At 39.6% G+C, this 14,682-nt stretch overlaps 3 protein-coding genes across 3 annotated transcripts; 1 reads left to right on the forward strand and 2 right to left on the reverse strand.

Annotated features, from left to right (window-relative positions):
• Positions 1–6,714: 6,714 nt before the first annotated feature.
• On the forward strand, positions 6,715–7,134 carry LOC131012033 (uncharacterized). Its single transcript, XM_057939943.1, has one exon. It carries the CDS (start codon positions 6,715–6,717, stop codon positions 7,132–7,134), a length of 420 nt encoding a protein of 139 aa, XP_057795926.1.
• Positions 7,135–9,685: 2,551 nt separating this feature from the next.
• On the reverse strand, positions 9,686–10,862 carry LOC131005439 (non-symbiotic hemoglobin 1). Its single transcript, XM_057932441.1, has 5 exons — positions 10,703–10,862; positions 10,518–10,626; positions 10,293–10,407; positions 10,074–10,190; positions 9,686–9,996 (listed from the first exon to the last, which is right to left on the reverse strand). Exons 1-5 carry the CDS (start codon positions 10,722–10,724, stop codon positions 9,859–9,861), a joined length of 501 nt encoding a protein of 166 aa, XP_057788424.1. The 5' UTR covers positions 10,725–10,862; the 3' UTR covers positions 9,686–9,858.
• Positions 10,863–11,666: 804 nt separating this feature from the next.
• LOC131005411 (plastid division protein PDV2) lies at positions 11,667–14,505 on the reverse strand. Its single transcript, XM_057932397.1, has 2 exons — positions 14,016–14,505; positions 11,667–12,468 (listed from the first exon to the last, which is right to left on the reverse strand). The coding sequence occupies exons 1-2, from the start codon at positions 14,256–14,258 to the stop codon at positions 11,839–11,841; spliced, it is 873 nt and encodes a 290-aa protein (XP_057788380.1). The 5' UTR covers positions 14,259–14,505; the 3' UTR covers positions 11,667–11,838.
• Positions 14,506–14,682: the final 177 nt, after the last annotated feature.

Here is a 14,682-nt window from a genome sequence, read left to right on the forward strand (position 1 = left end):
TACCTGTGAGGAATTGAACATCCGCCTTGCTACCGAGGCTTGTGAAAGCCCGAAAGTGTGCGTTTGTGCTTCGATGAAGAGCTGTTTTTTTTCCGATCCACCCCAAGAAATCGCACCAAATCTCATCTGTTTTTGGGCAAGTGAAGAGCAGATGTTCCTGGGTTTCAGTTTGAGTAGCACAAAGAAAACAATTTGCTTCCACCGAGAGATTGATGACATTTCTTTTGATAAGATTTTCGCAAGTTGCCAGCCTCCCCTTCAAAATCCTCCATGCCGTTGTCTTGGCTTTATAAGGCACCGGTGCATTCCAAATCTTGGTGTAATCTGAGTCTTTCCTTCCAGCTTCGCTCCTATTCGAATTCATCGTGATTGCTTTGTAGGCTGAGTTAACGGAAAAGAGGCCGCATGAGGAATGTTTCCAAGACCATCCATCTTTCTTCCCTGCACAAACTTTGAAGGAGTTGATGAGATCAAAAAGATGAGAAACCAGACTCAAATCTCTCCCCCTTAACTCTCTAGACCATTCGAACTTCCACTCCCAAACTCCGTCAGCCCAAAGTCCCATCTCCTTGATCAACCCATTTTGATTATTACTTAGGCGAAAAAGGGTCGGAAATTGGTCCCTCAATCTGTGATTTCCAGTCCAACGGTGGTGCCAAAAAGAGATAGTATCACCCTCCCCGAGTTTAAGCTCTAAACTTTCTCTCAGCCACTTCCCCCCCTCCCCCCGACTTAAGCCCACCACCCTATTCCACCAACCGGAATTTCTTTGTCTGTTGTTAGCAAAGCAAAAACCGTCCTCATCCCATTGGAGTTCCCCTATCCTTGCCTTAATCACTCGTACCCAAAGGGTATCTTCCTCCCTCAAGAACCGCCAGATCCACTTCACCATTAGAGCTTTGTTGAAACTCTCCAGGTCTTTAAGACCGAGTCCACCCTCCTTAACACTATCGCAAAGAAGACCCCATTTGACCCAATGAATTTTTTTCGTTGCCTCTTCCCCACCCCCCCACAAGAAGTTACACATGGTGGAACGACACTTTTGAAGGACACTCTTGGGTAAAAGCGAAAAGGAGAGTTGGTAGATCGGTAATGAGAAGAGTACCGAGCGTAGCAGCGTGATTCTCCCAGCAAAAGAAATTTTTCGGTGTTGCCAGCTGTTGATTTTCCTCTTGATTTTTTCCAGCACGTGATTCCAAACTTCCTCCCGAGACAAGCGAGCACCAATCAAAATTCCAAGGTATTTGGTGGGAAAATCGCCAACTTGACAGTTGAGCGTGGCTGCCAACTGTTCTCTCGCAGGTGTCGGGATGCCGATCCCAAGACGACAACTCTTGTCGAAGTTCACCTTCAGTCCAGATAGCATTTCAAAGATTTTGAGAATGCTTTTGAGAGCCCACGCATTCTCTTCTTTTCCCGAGACTACAAAAATCGTGTCGTCGGCATATTGAAGGTGAGAGATACGAATGCCTCCATTTCCACATTCAGCAGGTTCCAGAAGACTTCTATGAACCGCTCTTTCCGTGATAAGGTGAAGTCCTTCTGCTACGACAAGAAACAGAAACGGGGAGAGGGGGTCTCCTTGCCTAAGGCCCCTCCCCAGGAGGAATTCACCCGAAGGGCTTCCGTTTACCAAAACATTGGCCGTGGCGGAACTGAGACACTCTGAAATCCAACTTCTCCACTTTTGGCTGAAGTTCATCTTTTCAAGCATGAAATCAAGAAACTTCCAGTCAACGGTGTCAAAAGCCTTGGCAAAATCTACTTTGAAGAGTGAAAGTCTCTTTTTCCTCTTTTTAGCCTCATCAATGATTTCGTTGAGTGCAATAACCCCATCTAAGATGAATCTCCCTTCAACAAATGCACTTTGACAGCCCGAGATAATAGAATGCATCACCTGCTTCATCCTCAAGGCGAGAACCTTCGTTATCACTTTGTAGAGGCAATTAATGAGAGAGATTGGCCGAAAATCCTTCAAATCAGAGGCTGCGTTCTTTTTCGGGATGAGCACGATGAAGGAAGGATTACTACCTCTCACAAGTTTCCCGTGCGAATGGAACTCCTTCATGACTTCAATCAGATCCTCTTTAATGATTGACCAGCAAGTTTTCAAGAAGAGAAAGTTGAAACCGTCCGGTCCTGGACTTTTTTGGCCGTCGCAGTTCCAAACTGCTGCTTTCACTTCTTCTTCGGTGAATGGCTGCTCAAGCTTTATTTTCATTTCCTCCGAGAGTTGCTTAGACACGAAGTCCGCGGGAACGTGCGGCCTGATCCTTTCTATTTTTCTGAACTGATTTTGGAAGTGGGTTCGTATCTCCTGCTTGACTTCTTCTGGATCCTCAAGCCAACTGTCCCTCACATGAAGACCTGAGATATCATTCTTCATACTCCTACCGTTGATAACCTTGTGAAAATAGCTGCTATTTACGTCACCGTCAGTTAGCCATCTGTCTCTTGCTTTCTGAGAAAGGAGGCTGTCTCTGTTTTTGAGTTGGAGGAAAAGGTTTGCCACTGATTCGTTCCTCTTGATAATATCATCATCTTCCAATCCCAGAGTGTCGTCAACTGCATCCCAGCCACAAATATCGTCCTTAAGCTTCCGAATGTTTTCGTCGATAAAACCGAAACTTGTCTTGTTCCACTTCTTGAGGTCCTCTTTCAACCTTTTTAATTTTTGTTTGAAGATGAAGCTCCTCCATCCCGTGATGCCGCCTTGGTTCCAAGAAGTTCGAACCACTTCCAAGAAATCTGGGTGGCTCACCCAGGCGTTGATGAACCTAAAGGGTTTCGGGCCCCAATCAACTGACTTTGTTTCCAAGAGGATTGGAATGTGATCCGAAACTGATCGTTGCATGCCTCTCGCTTTTGTTTGTGGCCACTTCCCAATCCATTTGTCGTTGATAAGAAACCGATCCAACTTTGTCTTGCACTGGCCCTGTGGTTGGTACCATGTATATTTTCTACCTTGAAGACGAACCTCTGCCAGATCATTGTTTTTAATGAAAAGATCGAAATTCTGTATATCCCTTTCTAAAAAATGTGAGCCCCTGCCGGCTCTCTCAGCTCTAAATTTGACTGAATTGAAATCACCTCCAATGCAAACGAGTAAATCCCTACTTTGTTCAATCACCAAGCCAATAGTATTCCACAGATTCTCTTTTTCTGTCGAGGATTGTGATGCATAAATATTAATGAAACAACAGTCAAGGTTACCTGGGATCCATCTGCCATTGACAATCAGCGCTCCCGGTAACTCCCAATTGCTAGAGCTCACGAAAATTGAAGAGTTCCACATTGAAAGAATCCCTCCAGACCTTCCTTCTGCTTTCCGAAATGCAAATCCAAAATTTTCTGTCCCCCAGATAGATTTTAAGTCAATTCCCTCAAAACTTTCCTGCTTTGTCTCTTGAATAAGGCAAAAATCAATATCTTGCTTCTGGATGAGTTCCCTGACCTATCTCTTCTTGATTTTGCTCCCGAGCCCACGAATATTGTAGGAAAGGACTTTCATTGATCAATCCTATCTCCAGGCTCCTCGCTACCAATCATTTCTTCTCGTACCGAAAGTTGTTTGGCCATTTCGAAATCAGTTTGGTTGCTCAGAAGGCCAATTTGCTTTCCAAAATCCCAAATTTTAAGTCCTTCTTCTATGTCAGGTGATCTTTCGATCCCTGATTTCTTCCCTGAGAGCTTTTCCGGATTTGAGCTTTCGTTACCTGGTTTCCGGATTTCTTCCCTCAGAAGGCCAATTTGCTTCCCTGAGAGCTTTTCCGCAATTGAGCTGGTTGCTTCTGGTTCGTCGATCATTGAGTATGGATTCTGGACTACAGAAGCTTCTCTATGCCCGGCCCGATCTGACACTTTATCTCCTTCCATTGATTTCCTGGTTTGGGGTCTTGCCATATCTTTTTTGTGTCTTTTTTGGAGAAATCTATTAAGACCCAATTTTAGAGAGCTTTCGATCACTGATTTCTTCTTGTGATAGCTGGCTTTCCGAGGAGGGAGTAATTCCTGTTTTGAGCTGGCTTTGGGTTGTTTTCCTGTTGCTGCCGAGGTCAGGGGCGAAAGAGAAACACTTAGGCCATTTTCTGATTGGGCTTCACTAATTAAAGATTCTTCAACCAAAATGGGCCTATCTGCTTGTGGCCCAATGAAATTCGGGTGCTCCAGACATTCCTCCGGATTGGTGGGCTTACTTGGTCGCTTTGGGCTGAGTTGAGTCTGGTCCGCCTCCAAAGTTGCGAGAAATAAGTTTGGCGTAAAGTCAACTTCTTGGTTCCCACGCGGCACCTCCTGACACGAAGATCTCTCAACTGGTTGGGTAATTTCTTGAGCAGCCAAACCTGAAGATTGCTCTTTTAAAAGCGGCGTGCAATCTTTTAAAAGCGGCGTGCAATCTTTTTGTGGGGTCAAAGCGTCGTCCTCGATTATTGGTGAAAGAGGAAGAGACTGTTTGACTGAAGGGGGGTCGGTGGATCTTTTGGAGTGGTTGTTGGAGTTCATGTCCACCTGAGCCTTCGCCGGTAGGCCGGAGGATCCATCCAGTTCGTCATCCTCATATAATACTTCATCTTCTGAGTCGGTTTCTTCATCGATCGTTTTTGATGTATCCACTGGTAGTTGGTTGGCAACCTCCTCGATCCTAATTTTGAAGAAAGCCCCATTAATCTTGCATTCATAAACTTTGTTGAGTGAAGATAATCCAGTAGACATTTGAATGAAGGCTGCGTCCAGTCGGTTTCTTGCAGACGTGTTTTCATGGATTTTAAGCACCATACCCAGTCGTGCTCCCAGAGTGTGGAAGAATCTCGAGTTCCAAGCTTGTAGTGGGATTCCAAACCATTTGGTCCAAACCACTCTTTGTGTGCTCACATCAACATAGGACCAAGGTCTAACCCATTCGAACCAAAATTTCGTCCATTCATCGAAATCTTTCAATAAGACATTTACCGGATCTTGGTTCCGACTTTGTATGATGACAAGGTTTCCCCCGAGAGAGATCACCTTGAGCAATCCTGCGCACTCACTGTTTATTTCGTTTTCATAGTCTTCCCACACAAAGTCTGCTTTCACGAAACCTGTGAAAGAATTTTGAAGCCATTCGGTCTCCTCTTCCGAAGATTGGAAGCCGAGAACCTCGTCCACCGGGGGTTCATGTGCCTTGTTGTAGCCGCCTAAAACTTCCGCAAAAGATTTCCCTGGCTTTCTCTTGCAATCTGGAAAATTGTAGGTTCTTCTCTTCAGCGCCGCATCCCTAATCCGAACGTTGGGTTGATATGCGTCTCCTCCCACCAAACCTCTTCTAGCGTTTTCTTTGTAGTTGGTTCTTTCAAATCTGGGGATATAGGCTCTGATTTTGTAGCTCCCAATCCAGATGTTATTCATTTCCTCAAGGAGTCTTTCTGTGTTAAGAGCTTTCTGAAATCTTACGAAACCGAAAGGTTTTCCTCTGAAATCTCTCTTTTTTGGGCAAAAAATATCTGTCACCTTGGCAATCCTGTTGAAGCATCTCTCCAGACATTCAATTCTGGTTCCTTCTGGAAAATTTTTGAAGAAAAAAGTTGCTTCATTCTCTTGTTGTTCTCTCACGTACTGATTATCAACTGGTTGGGGGTTGGGGGCAAACCTATGGCTGGCAGTTAGGGGGTGCCTTACCGGATGACGCTCGTGAAAGGATAAACCTACCCCTCTCTTTCTCACTTCTCTCCACTCGTTGAGCTCCTCTCTCGCGTCCATCTTAGCAGCTCCGAACTATACCTGCTCTCAACCAATTCTGAGTTTCGATCTCGGATGGAGCTGAGATTTGGACGGTACTACTCAATTACTATCTTACAACTCACAAGTAAATCTACAGCATAGATCTCCTCGTCATATATAGCTGTAATTTTTGTCTCTATGTATTTTCTAACCTTAATAATTCCTCCATCCCACTAAAAATGGACTGTATTTTATTTTGAATCGGTCCACTATAAATAGCTTGTTTTCATAAATAGAAAAATTAACTCTTAAAAAAATAGACCTTACTATTTTTAACCAATTTCACATTCTCTTTTATTTTCGTAAAAGTTTTGTGCCACTTATAATGGGACGGAGGGAGTATCTTCCATTTTTTAAAAACTTAATATCTCTCTTTTTTTTTTTTGAATATCTCAATGTACTTTTATACATCTATTTTAATTTTAATACTTTAAAATTTATTGTAGATGTCCTTAATTTTACAAATTACTTAATTTTTATGGAGCTTCAAATAAATAAATAAATGAACAAAATAAGCTTTGATTTTTTATGTAATTTATAAAATGTTAATAAAATTTTTCTAGATATTAGAATCGAAATAAATATATAAAAAGAAATATTTAATATAGACTAGATGAGAATGATGCTGACGAACCATACTCACACTTATGCAGCATAATTAACATTCCTCCTTAAGTTCATTTCACCATCATACAAAATTGTATTATACAAATTGTCTTAGATTAGGAAAAATATTAAAATCTAATACTAACAATAATTCGAAATTGGAAAAATCTAGTGTACTCGGCTGGGGCTCCTGTTACCAAGTCAACAATTATCTACCACCAAATCTCCTTCCAAAATTCCTATATAAATAAATCCCATCCTTCTCTTGGATTTCCTCTCACCAAATCAACCAAAAGAGATTCTCTCCCTCTCTCTCTCTCCAGCACCACCACCGCCGCCGAGATTTTGGCAATGGGCATTTGTGTTTCTTCTCACAGTACAAGAACACCGGAGGATGAGCAGCAGCAGGGGCGGTGGCCGTCGTCAGCCAAGGTGGTGGACCTAGAGGGGCGGCTAGAGGAGTTCCGGCAGCCGGTGACGGCGGAGGAGGTGCTCTCCCGCCACCCAAACTGCTACCTCTGCAGCTCCGACAGCATGCTCATCAACTCGAACGCGCCCCAATTCCCCAAAGGCCACGCGCTGCAGCTCGGCCAAATATACTTCCTAATGCCACTCTCCAAATCACTAACGCCACTCTCTCTTGAAGACTTGTGCCACCTCGCCATCAAAACCAGCACAGCTCTCGCCGCCGCCTCTCACCCATTTCTCCATCGATGCAAAACACTCACAATTTCTTCACATGAAAATTACAAAAATATTGTCACTTCTTAATTAATTACTTTTTGCTTTAGTGGAAGAGGGGAAAATGAAATACACAGAAAAATCTGCCATTATTCTTTCCCATCTAAAAATATGAATATGTATCCCTCCAATTAGAGACGCTCGATATGTATTACAATTCAAAAATAATGTACAAATGTATATTATTAATTTATATATACGTGTGTGTTTTTTATATCACTTTCTTTGTAGATGGAAGGAATGGTAGGAACATTCAAAATCTTTTATTTTCTTTTAATTAGCAAGAAATTTTAATCATAATGGGATTTTGTAATAGGAAAGGTGCGGCTGTTCCCATTGTACATTTGTAGTCGAATTGTGGTGCGCATGTGACTGATAAAAGCAATTTTTTTGGGAGTAAGTAAGTGTATATTATGATTATTATTATATACTCTACAATGCCATCTAATTAGCAATATTATATTTTAAATTAAAAAACGCGCCAATATTGATGGCCCGGGATTACATACAATCTCCTGAAAATGGACAACTAGGGTGACAGCTGATTATAATAGCACGTGCATTGTTTTCAAGAATGTTTGCAATCCTAAACCTAAATAGCAAAGTTAGGATTAATTTATGCCTAATTATGACCTACATACATTTAACATCCTTCTAATTTTAGGCTTTCTTCAATAATTTATGTCATTAATTCATTGGACTGTAAAGAGTGGTAGACAGCAATTTAGGCCGTCTGACCACCATATATTAATTCCACAAGTTTTACTTTATTCTGTTTTAAAGTACAGATAAACACCATTTAAATATTAAGGGCTATTAGTATGTAAATATACAAACTTTTTATATTTTCAGAAAATTTGACATGACTTTTATTTTTAGCCCACGAATACACGAACTTAGCATTTTTTCTGATTTTTGACATCGACAAGAAAAAATTTTAATCTACTATTAACGTGAAGGCCGCGTATACCATGTCATTTACTCTCTAATCAAAATAATGAATCAAATTACTCTATTCAAGTGCATATTTCGTAGTCCACGTCATATATTCCGGCCTCCACCTCAACAATAAATAGAATTTTTTCATGTCGATGTAAAAAATCAGAAAAAATGTTAAGTTCGTGTATTTGTGGGCTAAAAATAAAAGTCATTTTAAATTTCAGAAAATATAAAAAGTTCATGTATTTATAGGCTAACCCAAATATTAACGAAGATCTACTAACAAAATCTCATTGTTATTTCAAATAGAGTGGATTTTGAAAATAGCCACTTTTATATAGTAAAAATAAATTTTACCCACTAATATAAAAACTTAAAAAAATACCCACAGTTACCATTTTACCCTTACATATAATTTTTTTACAAATACCCACGAATTCACAACCAGTGAATTCACAACTAAAATAAATTTTGGTTGTGAATTCAAGCTTTAAAACTCGAATTCACAACTGAATAACAAGTATTGGTTGTGAATTCAAGTTTTAAAGTTTGAATTCACAACTATAAATAGTGTTAGTTGTGAATTCGCGTGAATTCACAACCCACGTCATTTCAAGTTGTGAATTCACAACCAATAAAACTTGAATTCACAATCAACATTATTTCAATTGTGAATTCACAACCAACGCCGATAATTCAGTTGTGAATTCATAAACTTGGTTGTGAATTCAAGAACATTTGTACAAAATTGCGCGATTTTTATCAATTTCTTCGTTACTTTTTTTTTCGATTAAATTCAAATTGAATTCAACTTTTCCTCAAATTTCTCTTCTAAATAGCATATAATCAAATCTGCTATTCAATTTCGGACTCACCAATAATTGATTGGAGAAAATTGAAAGAAGAAGAGGGGATAGCTTCAAATTTAGCCTAAATTCCAACATAAACGAATTCGTTCACACAAATGATCGTGATCCAAATCTTGAAATAAAAAATGAAAAAGAGTTGGATAGGAACAAAAGTGGAGAGAATTCATTGTTTCCGTGATAGCAAACAGAAGACATTTCCATCTATTTGACCTCAACACCGCTGCAACACTGAAGTCTGACAAGGCGGGCGTTTAACATCGTTCTTCACTACTTTGTTCACTCTCTCTCTCTCTCAAACAAATCGAGCCCAAACTCTTCGCTTGGTTTATGCGGAATCGTCGCCGCTGAATAGAGCCCTAGCTCTCCCATCAAAATCGATGTTGCCGCGCCGCTGCAACTGGAAGGCCGGTGAGATTCGCCGCTGCTTTCGACCTTGCTCACTCTTACCGATTGAAGAAACGACGAGAAGCGGTGGTGAAGGCAGTGGCCGTGCCACTCGGCGGCGGCGCCGTTTAACGTCGGCGGAGACAGCAGGTGCTGAGAGAGGGGGTCGATCGAGAGAGAGAAAGAGAGAGAAGAGAGAGGACGTGTGGGTAGAGAGAGAGAAGAGAGAGTGAGAAGTGAGAGAATGAAAGGAAATTAGGGTTTGCCCATTTATATAGAAGGGTAATTTAGTCCATTCAATAAAAAAGTGGGTAAAATTTTAAGTTTTATTTTGAGTGGGTAAAATTTATTTTTGTTATAAGAAAGTGGGTACTTTGATATATTAACACTTTCTTTCAAATAACACATTTTATTTTACAATGCCTTGCATAATCACAAATTCAAAAGTACTTTGGCCCTATGAGGATTATTTAATTAATTTTGCATAATACAATTACACCCAAAACGTACACAAGATTTAATCAAACTTCTCACTGAAGTAATTGATTTATGAAAGAGAATTTTATGGTTGTGGGTTCATTTGGGACTTGATGGCAGCAACCAAATGATCATATGCCACACTCCATGCCTTCTTCATCTCCGGTGACCACATTTCTCCCACTGCCTCTTTTATAGTCTCCAACAATGCATATTTCGTCACCTGTGTTTTTATTTTTTGATATGATTGAATCGAGTTAAGTCGAATATTGAATTATTGAAAATGTAAAAAAAAGGTACCTCAAAATGTTCATCGACGACGCCGTATTTGGAGTGGACGGTGCCCATTTTTTGTAGGGTAGAATCTCTGATCACAACTTTCCCTGCTTTCCGTAGCTGAACTGCAGCTTCACACGTCTGCCAAATAATTCATTATATTACGCCCAACTTATTCTAAATATCATAAATTCATTAAAAAGAAAAAAAAAAGAAGGAAGAAATTGAAAAATGGATTCTAACCATGACAAATACAGATTTGGCATGAGGCTTAAGCTTAGGATTCTGCTCGAGTGGAACATTCGAGTCTCTCAGAAATGGGAATATCTTTTGAGCTGATGGTGCTATCTCAAATATCCTGATTCAAATTAAATAAATCAGTAAATGATTTATCAATTTAAAAACAATACGTTACATCATTTTAATTGTTCTAAAAATAATTAAATTAAGAAAATGAGTTGTATTTACTTGAGAAAAAACTTGAGACCCCATTCGGCAGCATCCTTCTTCATCAAGTTCCATGACTTCACCACCAGAAGTTCTTCTTTTTCCGTAAACATAATTCCACACTCCCCATCTTCATATATTATAGTAGCAAATAAATAAATAGAAACTTAAAGAAGAATAATAAAAAAATGGATTCATGTACTAACCATTATGATCCGCAGCACTCATTGTTCGATTTGTTAGATTTGTGAATGGGTATGAAAATTTGATGATGAATGGTGTGAGTTTGATAATTTAAATAGTGGGAAAATATTGGCTCTTGAGATGTGTGGAGAGCCATATAGTTGAGTTGAGGAAACAGAATTCAATTCGAAATCATGCATGGATTTGATTAAAAAATATAGTTCAAGGCAAAACAAGGAGCGGCACGCGGCGGCGGAACATGGTTTTCCGCTGCCTTCAATTGGCGGCGGCGGCAGCCTTTGACCGGATCTATGATTCCAGTCTTATTAATTAAGTATTATACAATGATCATTGTATTTGTAATATAGGTATTACTCCCTCCGTCCCAATAAAAGTGGCCACTTTTTTTTGGGCACGGATATTAAGAATGAGATTGTTATGTTTTAATTGAGTGTGACGCACCAAAATTAGTGAGTAATTTTTAGAAAATGGCCTACAATTGTTGACCAAATTAGTGAGTAATTTTGACATTTTTAGAAAGTGGCCTACAATTGTTGACCAAATTAGTGAGTAATTGTTGACTTAATTAAAGTAAACTTTTGCCATTTTTAGAAAGTAGCCACTTTTAATGGGACACCCAAAAAGGAAATGTGGCCACTTTTATTGGGACGGAGGGAGTACTTTAGAGGTGGATCCCAAAATTCAAGTCATCCGATAGAAATTATGAAAATCTATATAATTTTGTATACAAATTTATAGTATGTAAATCAAGATATCTAAACTGTAAAGGGAGATGTGGTTTGTGGAATAATTTATTATTGATCGCATAAAAACATCTATCACAAAAATTTGTGACTGAAAAGTCAATATTAGTCGGATCCAAATACAACCATATCCAACAAAATATTTACAAGTTTAATGGTAATTTAGTCTGACTAATCTTGACCCGTGAAATTGTGTTGCACAAAATTGCAAGTAACTGATAAATGGAAGCAAAGGGCCCGATTTCAAATAAAAAATTAAGACAAGTCAATCACAAAGGCAGTGAGACAAAAACAGAGATTAGGATATACAACAAAAATGTAAAGAAAAATGAGTCCTAGCATTTCTTTTTTACCGCTCCTTTTTATGGTTAAAGTGCAAAATATTTTTACACAATTCAACCACAGCCATAACTCACGTCTGGAACAGAAACAACAGATTCAAATGGAACTTCAACTCTCTCTTTCACAACGCACCTCGTCTCGCCGTTCTCAACGACGGGGACCTTCCCCGGCGGGCACTCCGCGTTGCTCCCCTTCTCCTCGTCCCGTCGCTGCTGAAACAGATCCGAGAACTTGAACCGGCTATCCCGTTTCCCCAGTCGCGCCTCGAAGCCCGCCAAGCTCAAGATGGTGATCACCCCGACTACGGTCATGGCCGTCTTAGCTGCCGTGCCTAACAAGACTCTGACCGACTTGAATGTGCCCCCGGCCTCCGAATTGTGAACATTTTTGGGGAGATTTTTCGGGCCACCACTTGCAAACCCATTCTGAGGGGATCTCCTGGAGGAGGTGAAAGTAGAGAGGTAGCCGTTTTTGGACACGATGGATTGGGAAGGCCGGCTTGGATATGGAGGGAGAAGGAGATCGTTGTTGTCCTCCGTTTCGCTGGCAAAAGCCACTGCCTCATGTATGACTTCCAAGTCCTTGCCTTTGTATTCCTTCAGCTCTTTGAGCAACTTCTTCTGGCTGTATTCGATTTCAGCCAAGGCTGCTTCTTTTTCGTACCATTGTTGCTGCTGCAGTGCCTGAGTAAGGAAAATAGAAAGCGATCAAAGGCCTCGTACTTGAAAAGAAGAGATGGCCCAAATGGATTCAAGGTTAGAGAAATGAAGCCATATCTCAAGAGTGCGAGTTCCAGAAAACTAATAAGCAAACATATATATAACTAATTAACATGAGTTGAGGGCAATTTTTAGCCACAGCTCCGAGCCGAAGATATGAACTGGATCTAGTCATTTTAAACATAACATACACACAAGGTAGATTTTCCTTGCCAAAGTATAGAAGCAAGCAAAGAAAACCAAAACAGAAAAACCAAACCAAACGATATAGTATTAGTACTTCCAAATTTACATAATGATGACCAAACTTCCTCTATATCTAGATTTGAAATCAACCACTCCCATTCTCCAATCTTTCCATATCCAAGCCGGTGCCACCCAAAGCAACCGAGCCTCCTCTCAGTCTACATAATGTGATTGCATCAGTTTATTGTTTCTCACCAATCATTGACCTAGTAATCACTTTTATTTTGAATATTTGTCACTTGCATCACGTCTATTCTGGACCTAGTAGTCACTTTTATTTTGGAAATTTGTCTATTGTTCTCAATCTCAATCTCTGATGTCTGCATTCACATATCTGAAAGCTAGCCACCAAGACCTCATGTTTGTTTTTTCTTCATGTGATCTTCATTTGATGATATTTATTGCTCTTGATTAACCAATAAACCAACCAAATTGAAAGATCTTGGTTCAGCTTGGTATTGGCCGAATCGACCATTTGTTCACCCCTACCTTAGTACCTTAGTCCCCTCATATATGTGATGTGTGTATCCTCCCAACTTCTACCTAATATCAGTTAATGATTGCAGCACCTTTTATGAGATATCTCACATGTTCCTAAACTTTTCATGTGATGAAGGATATGGGAAAATGGAAAACGAATAAACAGTTACAAAACCTCTGAAACCTTCAAGCAGAGAATCTCAACGACGAACATCTATGGTTAGCAAAACCAAGCCAGACAGTACCAAAACACCAAAGGTGAATCTAAATGGAAGACATTCGTTGTACACAGGAATGATTTAATAGGCTGAATTTACTTCTAAAACCACTGACTACTAACTAGTAAATACAATTCACAGTCAGTATTTGGATGAAGTTTATACTTCCACCAAAAATACACCTAATTCATGAAAATATTAAACCCTTCACAAAACCAACTTTTGGTAAATCATCATAGAATAGCCAGCATCCTAATTCATTCAAAGAAACAAAACCCCATCTCGAAAATTTCAAGATCAAGAGCTATCTAAAATACCCTTAAACTAATTCTTCAACTATAATTAGCCACTTAAGAATCACAAACTCGATTACTACTATTAAAGGAAATAAAAAGTAACAAATTACTCTAACCATTCGCAAAATCCTAGAATTGCCAGTTTCTAAATTGATACAAGAAACGAAAAACCAACTGAAAACTTCCAAGAATCCACATTAAGGTCCACCTAGTAAACCCCCAAATCACTATACCAAAACCTAAAATTATGAAAATGTTACAGAAATAGAACCTGCAAAGAAGACAGCTGCGCTTCAAGGGATTCAAGAGCGTCTTTAATGTTGAGGAGACTCTCAGCTTCTTCCTCGACATCGTTTTCTTGATTCTGTGTATCTGGGTTTGCTTCAGATTCCTTGGACTCGCTCTCTCCACTTTCTCTGTCTACATTAGAAGCTGTATTCTGAATGCAGCTGATAATCTTGGACCTTAACTCTGAGGTCTTCGCCAAAACGAGCACTATTCTATCTTCATCCATTGTAAGCAGCAAAAATTCCTTCTTCGCTTGAAATTCTGAATGTGAAGTTATTTAGGTTTGGGGGCGGGGAGGGAAGGAGGGCTCCAGGCGTAGCAAAATCAGTTTAGAGAAAGCGCCAAAGTCAGTGCTACCAAAATCAAAGAAATTGTGGTTAAGAAATAAGATTAAGAGTTGGCAGATATTTGCGGCCGCAGACAGCCTTAGATTTGCTACCTTTGCCAAAGGCCAAGATCTTGTCTTACTTTCCAAATTATTGCACGAGACCAATTTAGGGTTATATATATTGAACTGCGATTCTTTAAAGAAATAGGCTATATTTTTTTATATTGAAAGAAAATACCTAGTATTTTGATTTCATATGCATATTTGGATCAAATTCATATTTTCTATTTCAAGAAAAATGGATATTTTTAATTTTTACTCT

Source organism: Salvia miltiorrhiza, chromosome 1 (assembly GCF_028751815.1).
Source record: "Salvia miltiorrhiza cultivar Shanhuang (shh) chromosome 1, IMPLAD_Smil_shh, whole genome shotgun sequence".
NCBI classification, from domain to species: domain Eukaryota; kingdom Viridiplantae; phylum Streptophyta; class Magnoliopsida; order Lamiales; family Lamiaceae; genus Salvia; species Salvia miltiorrhiza.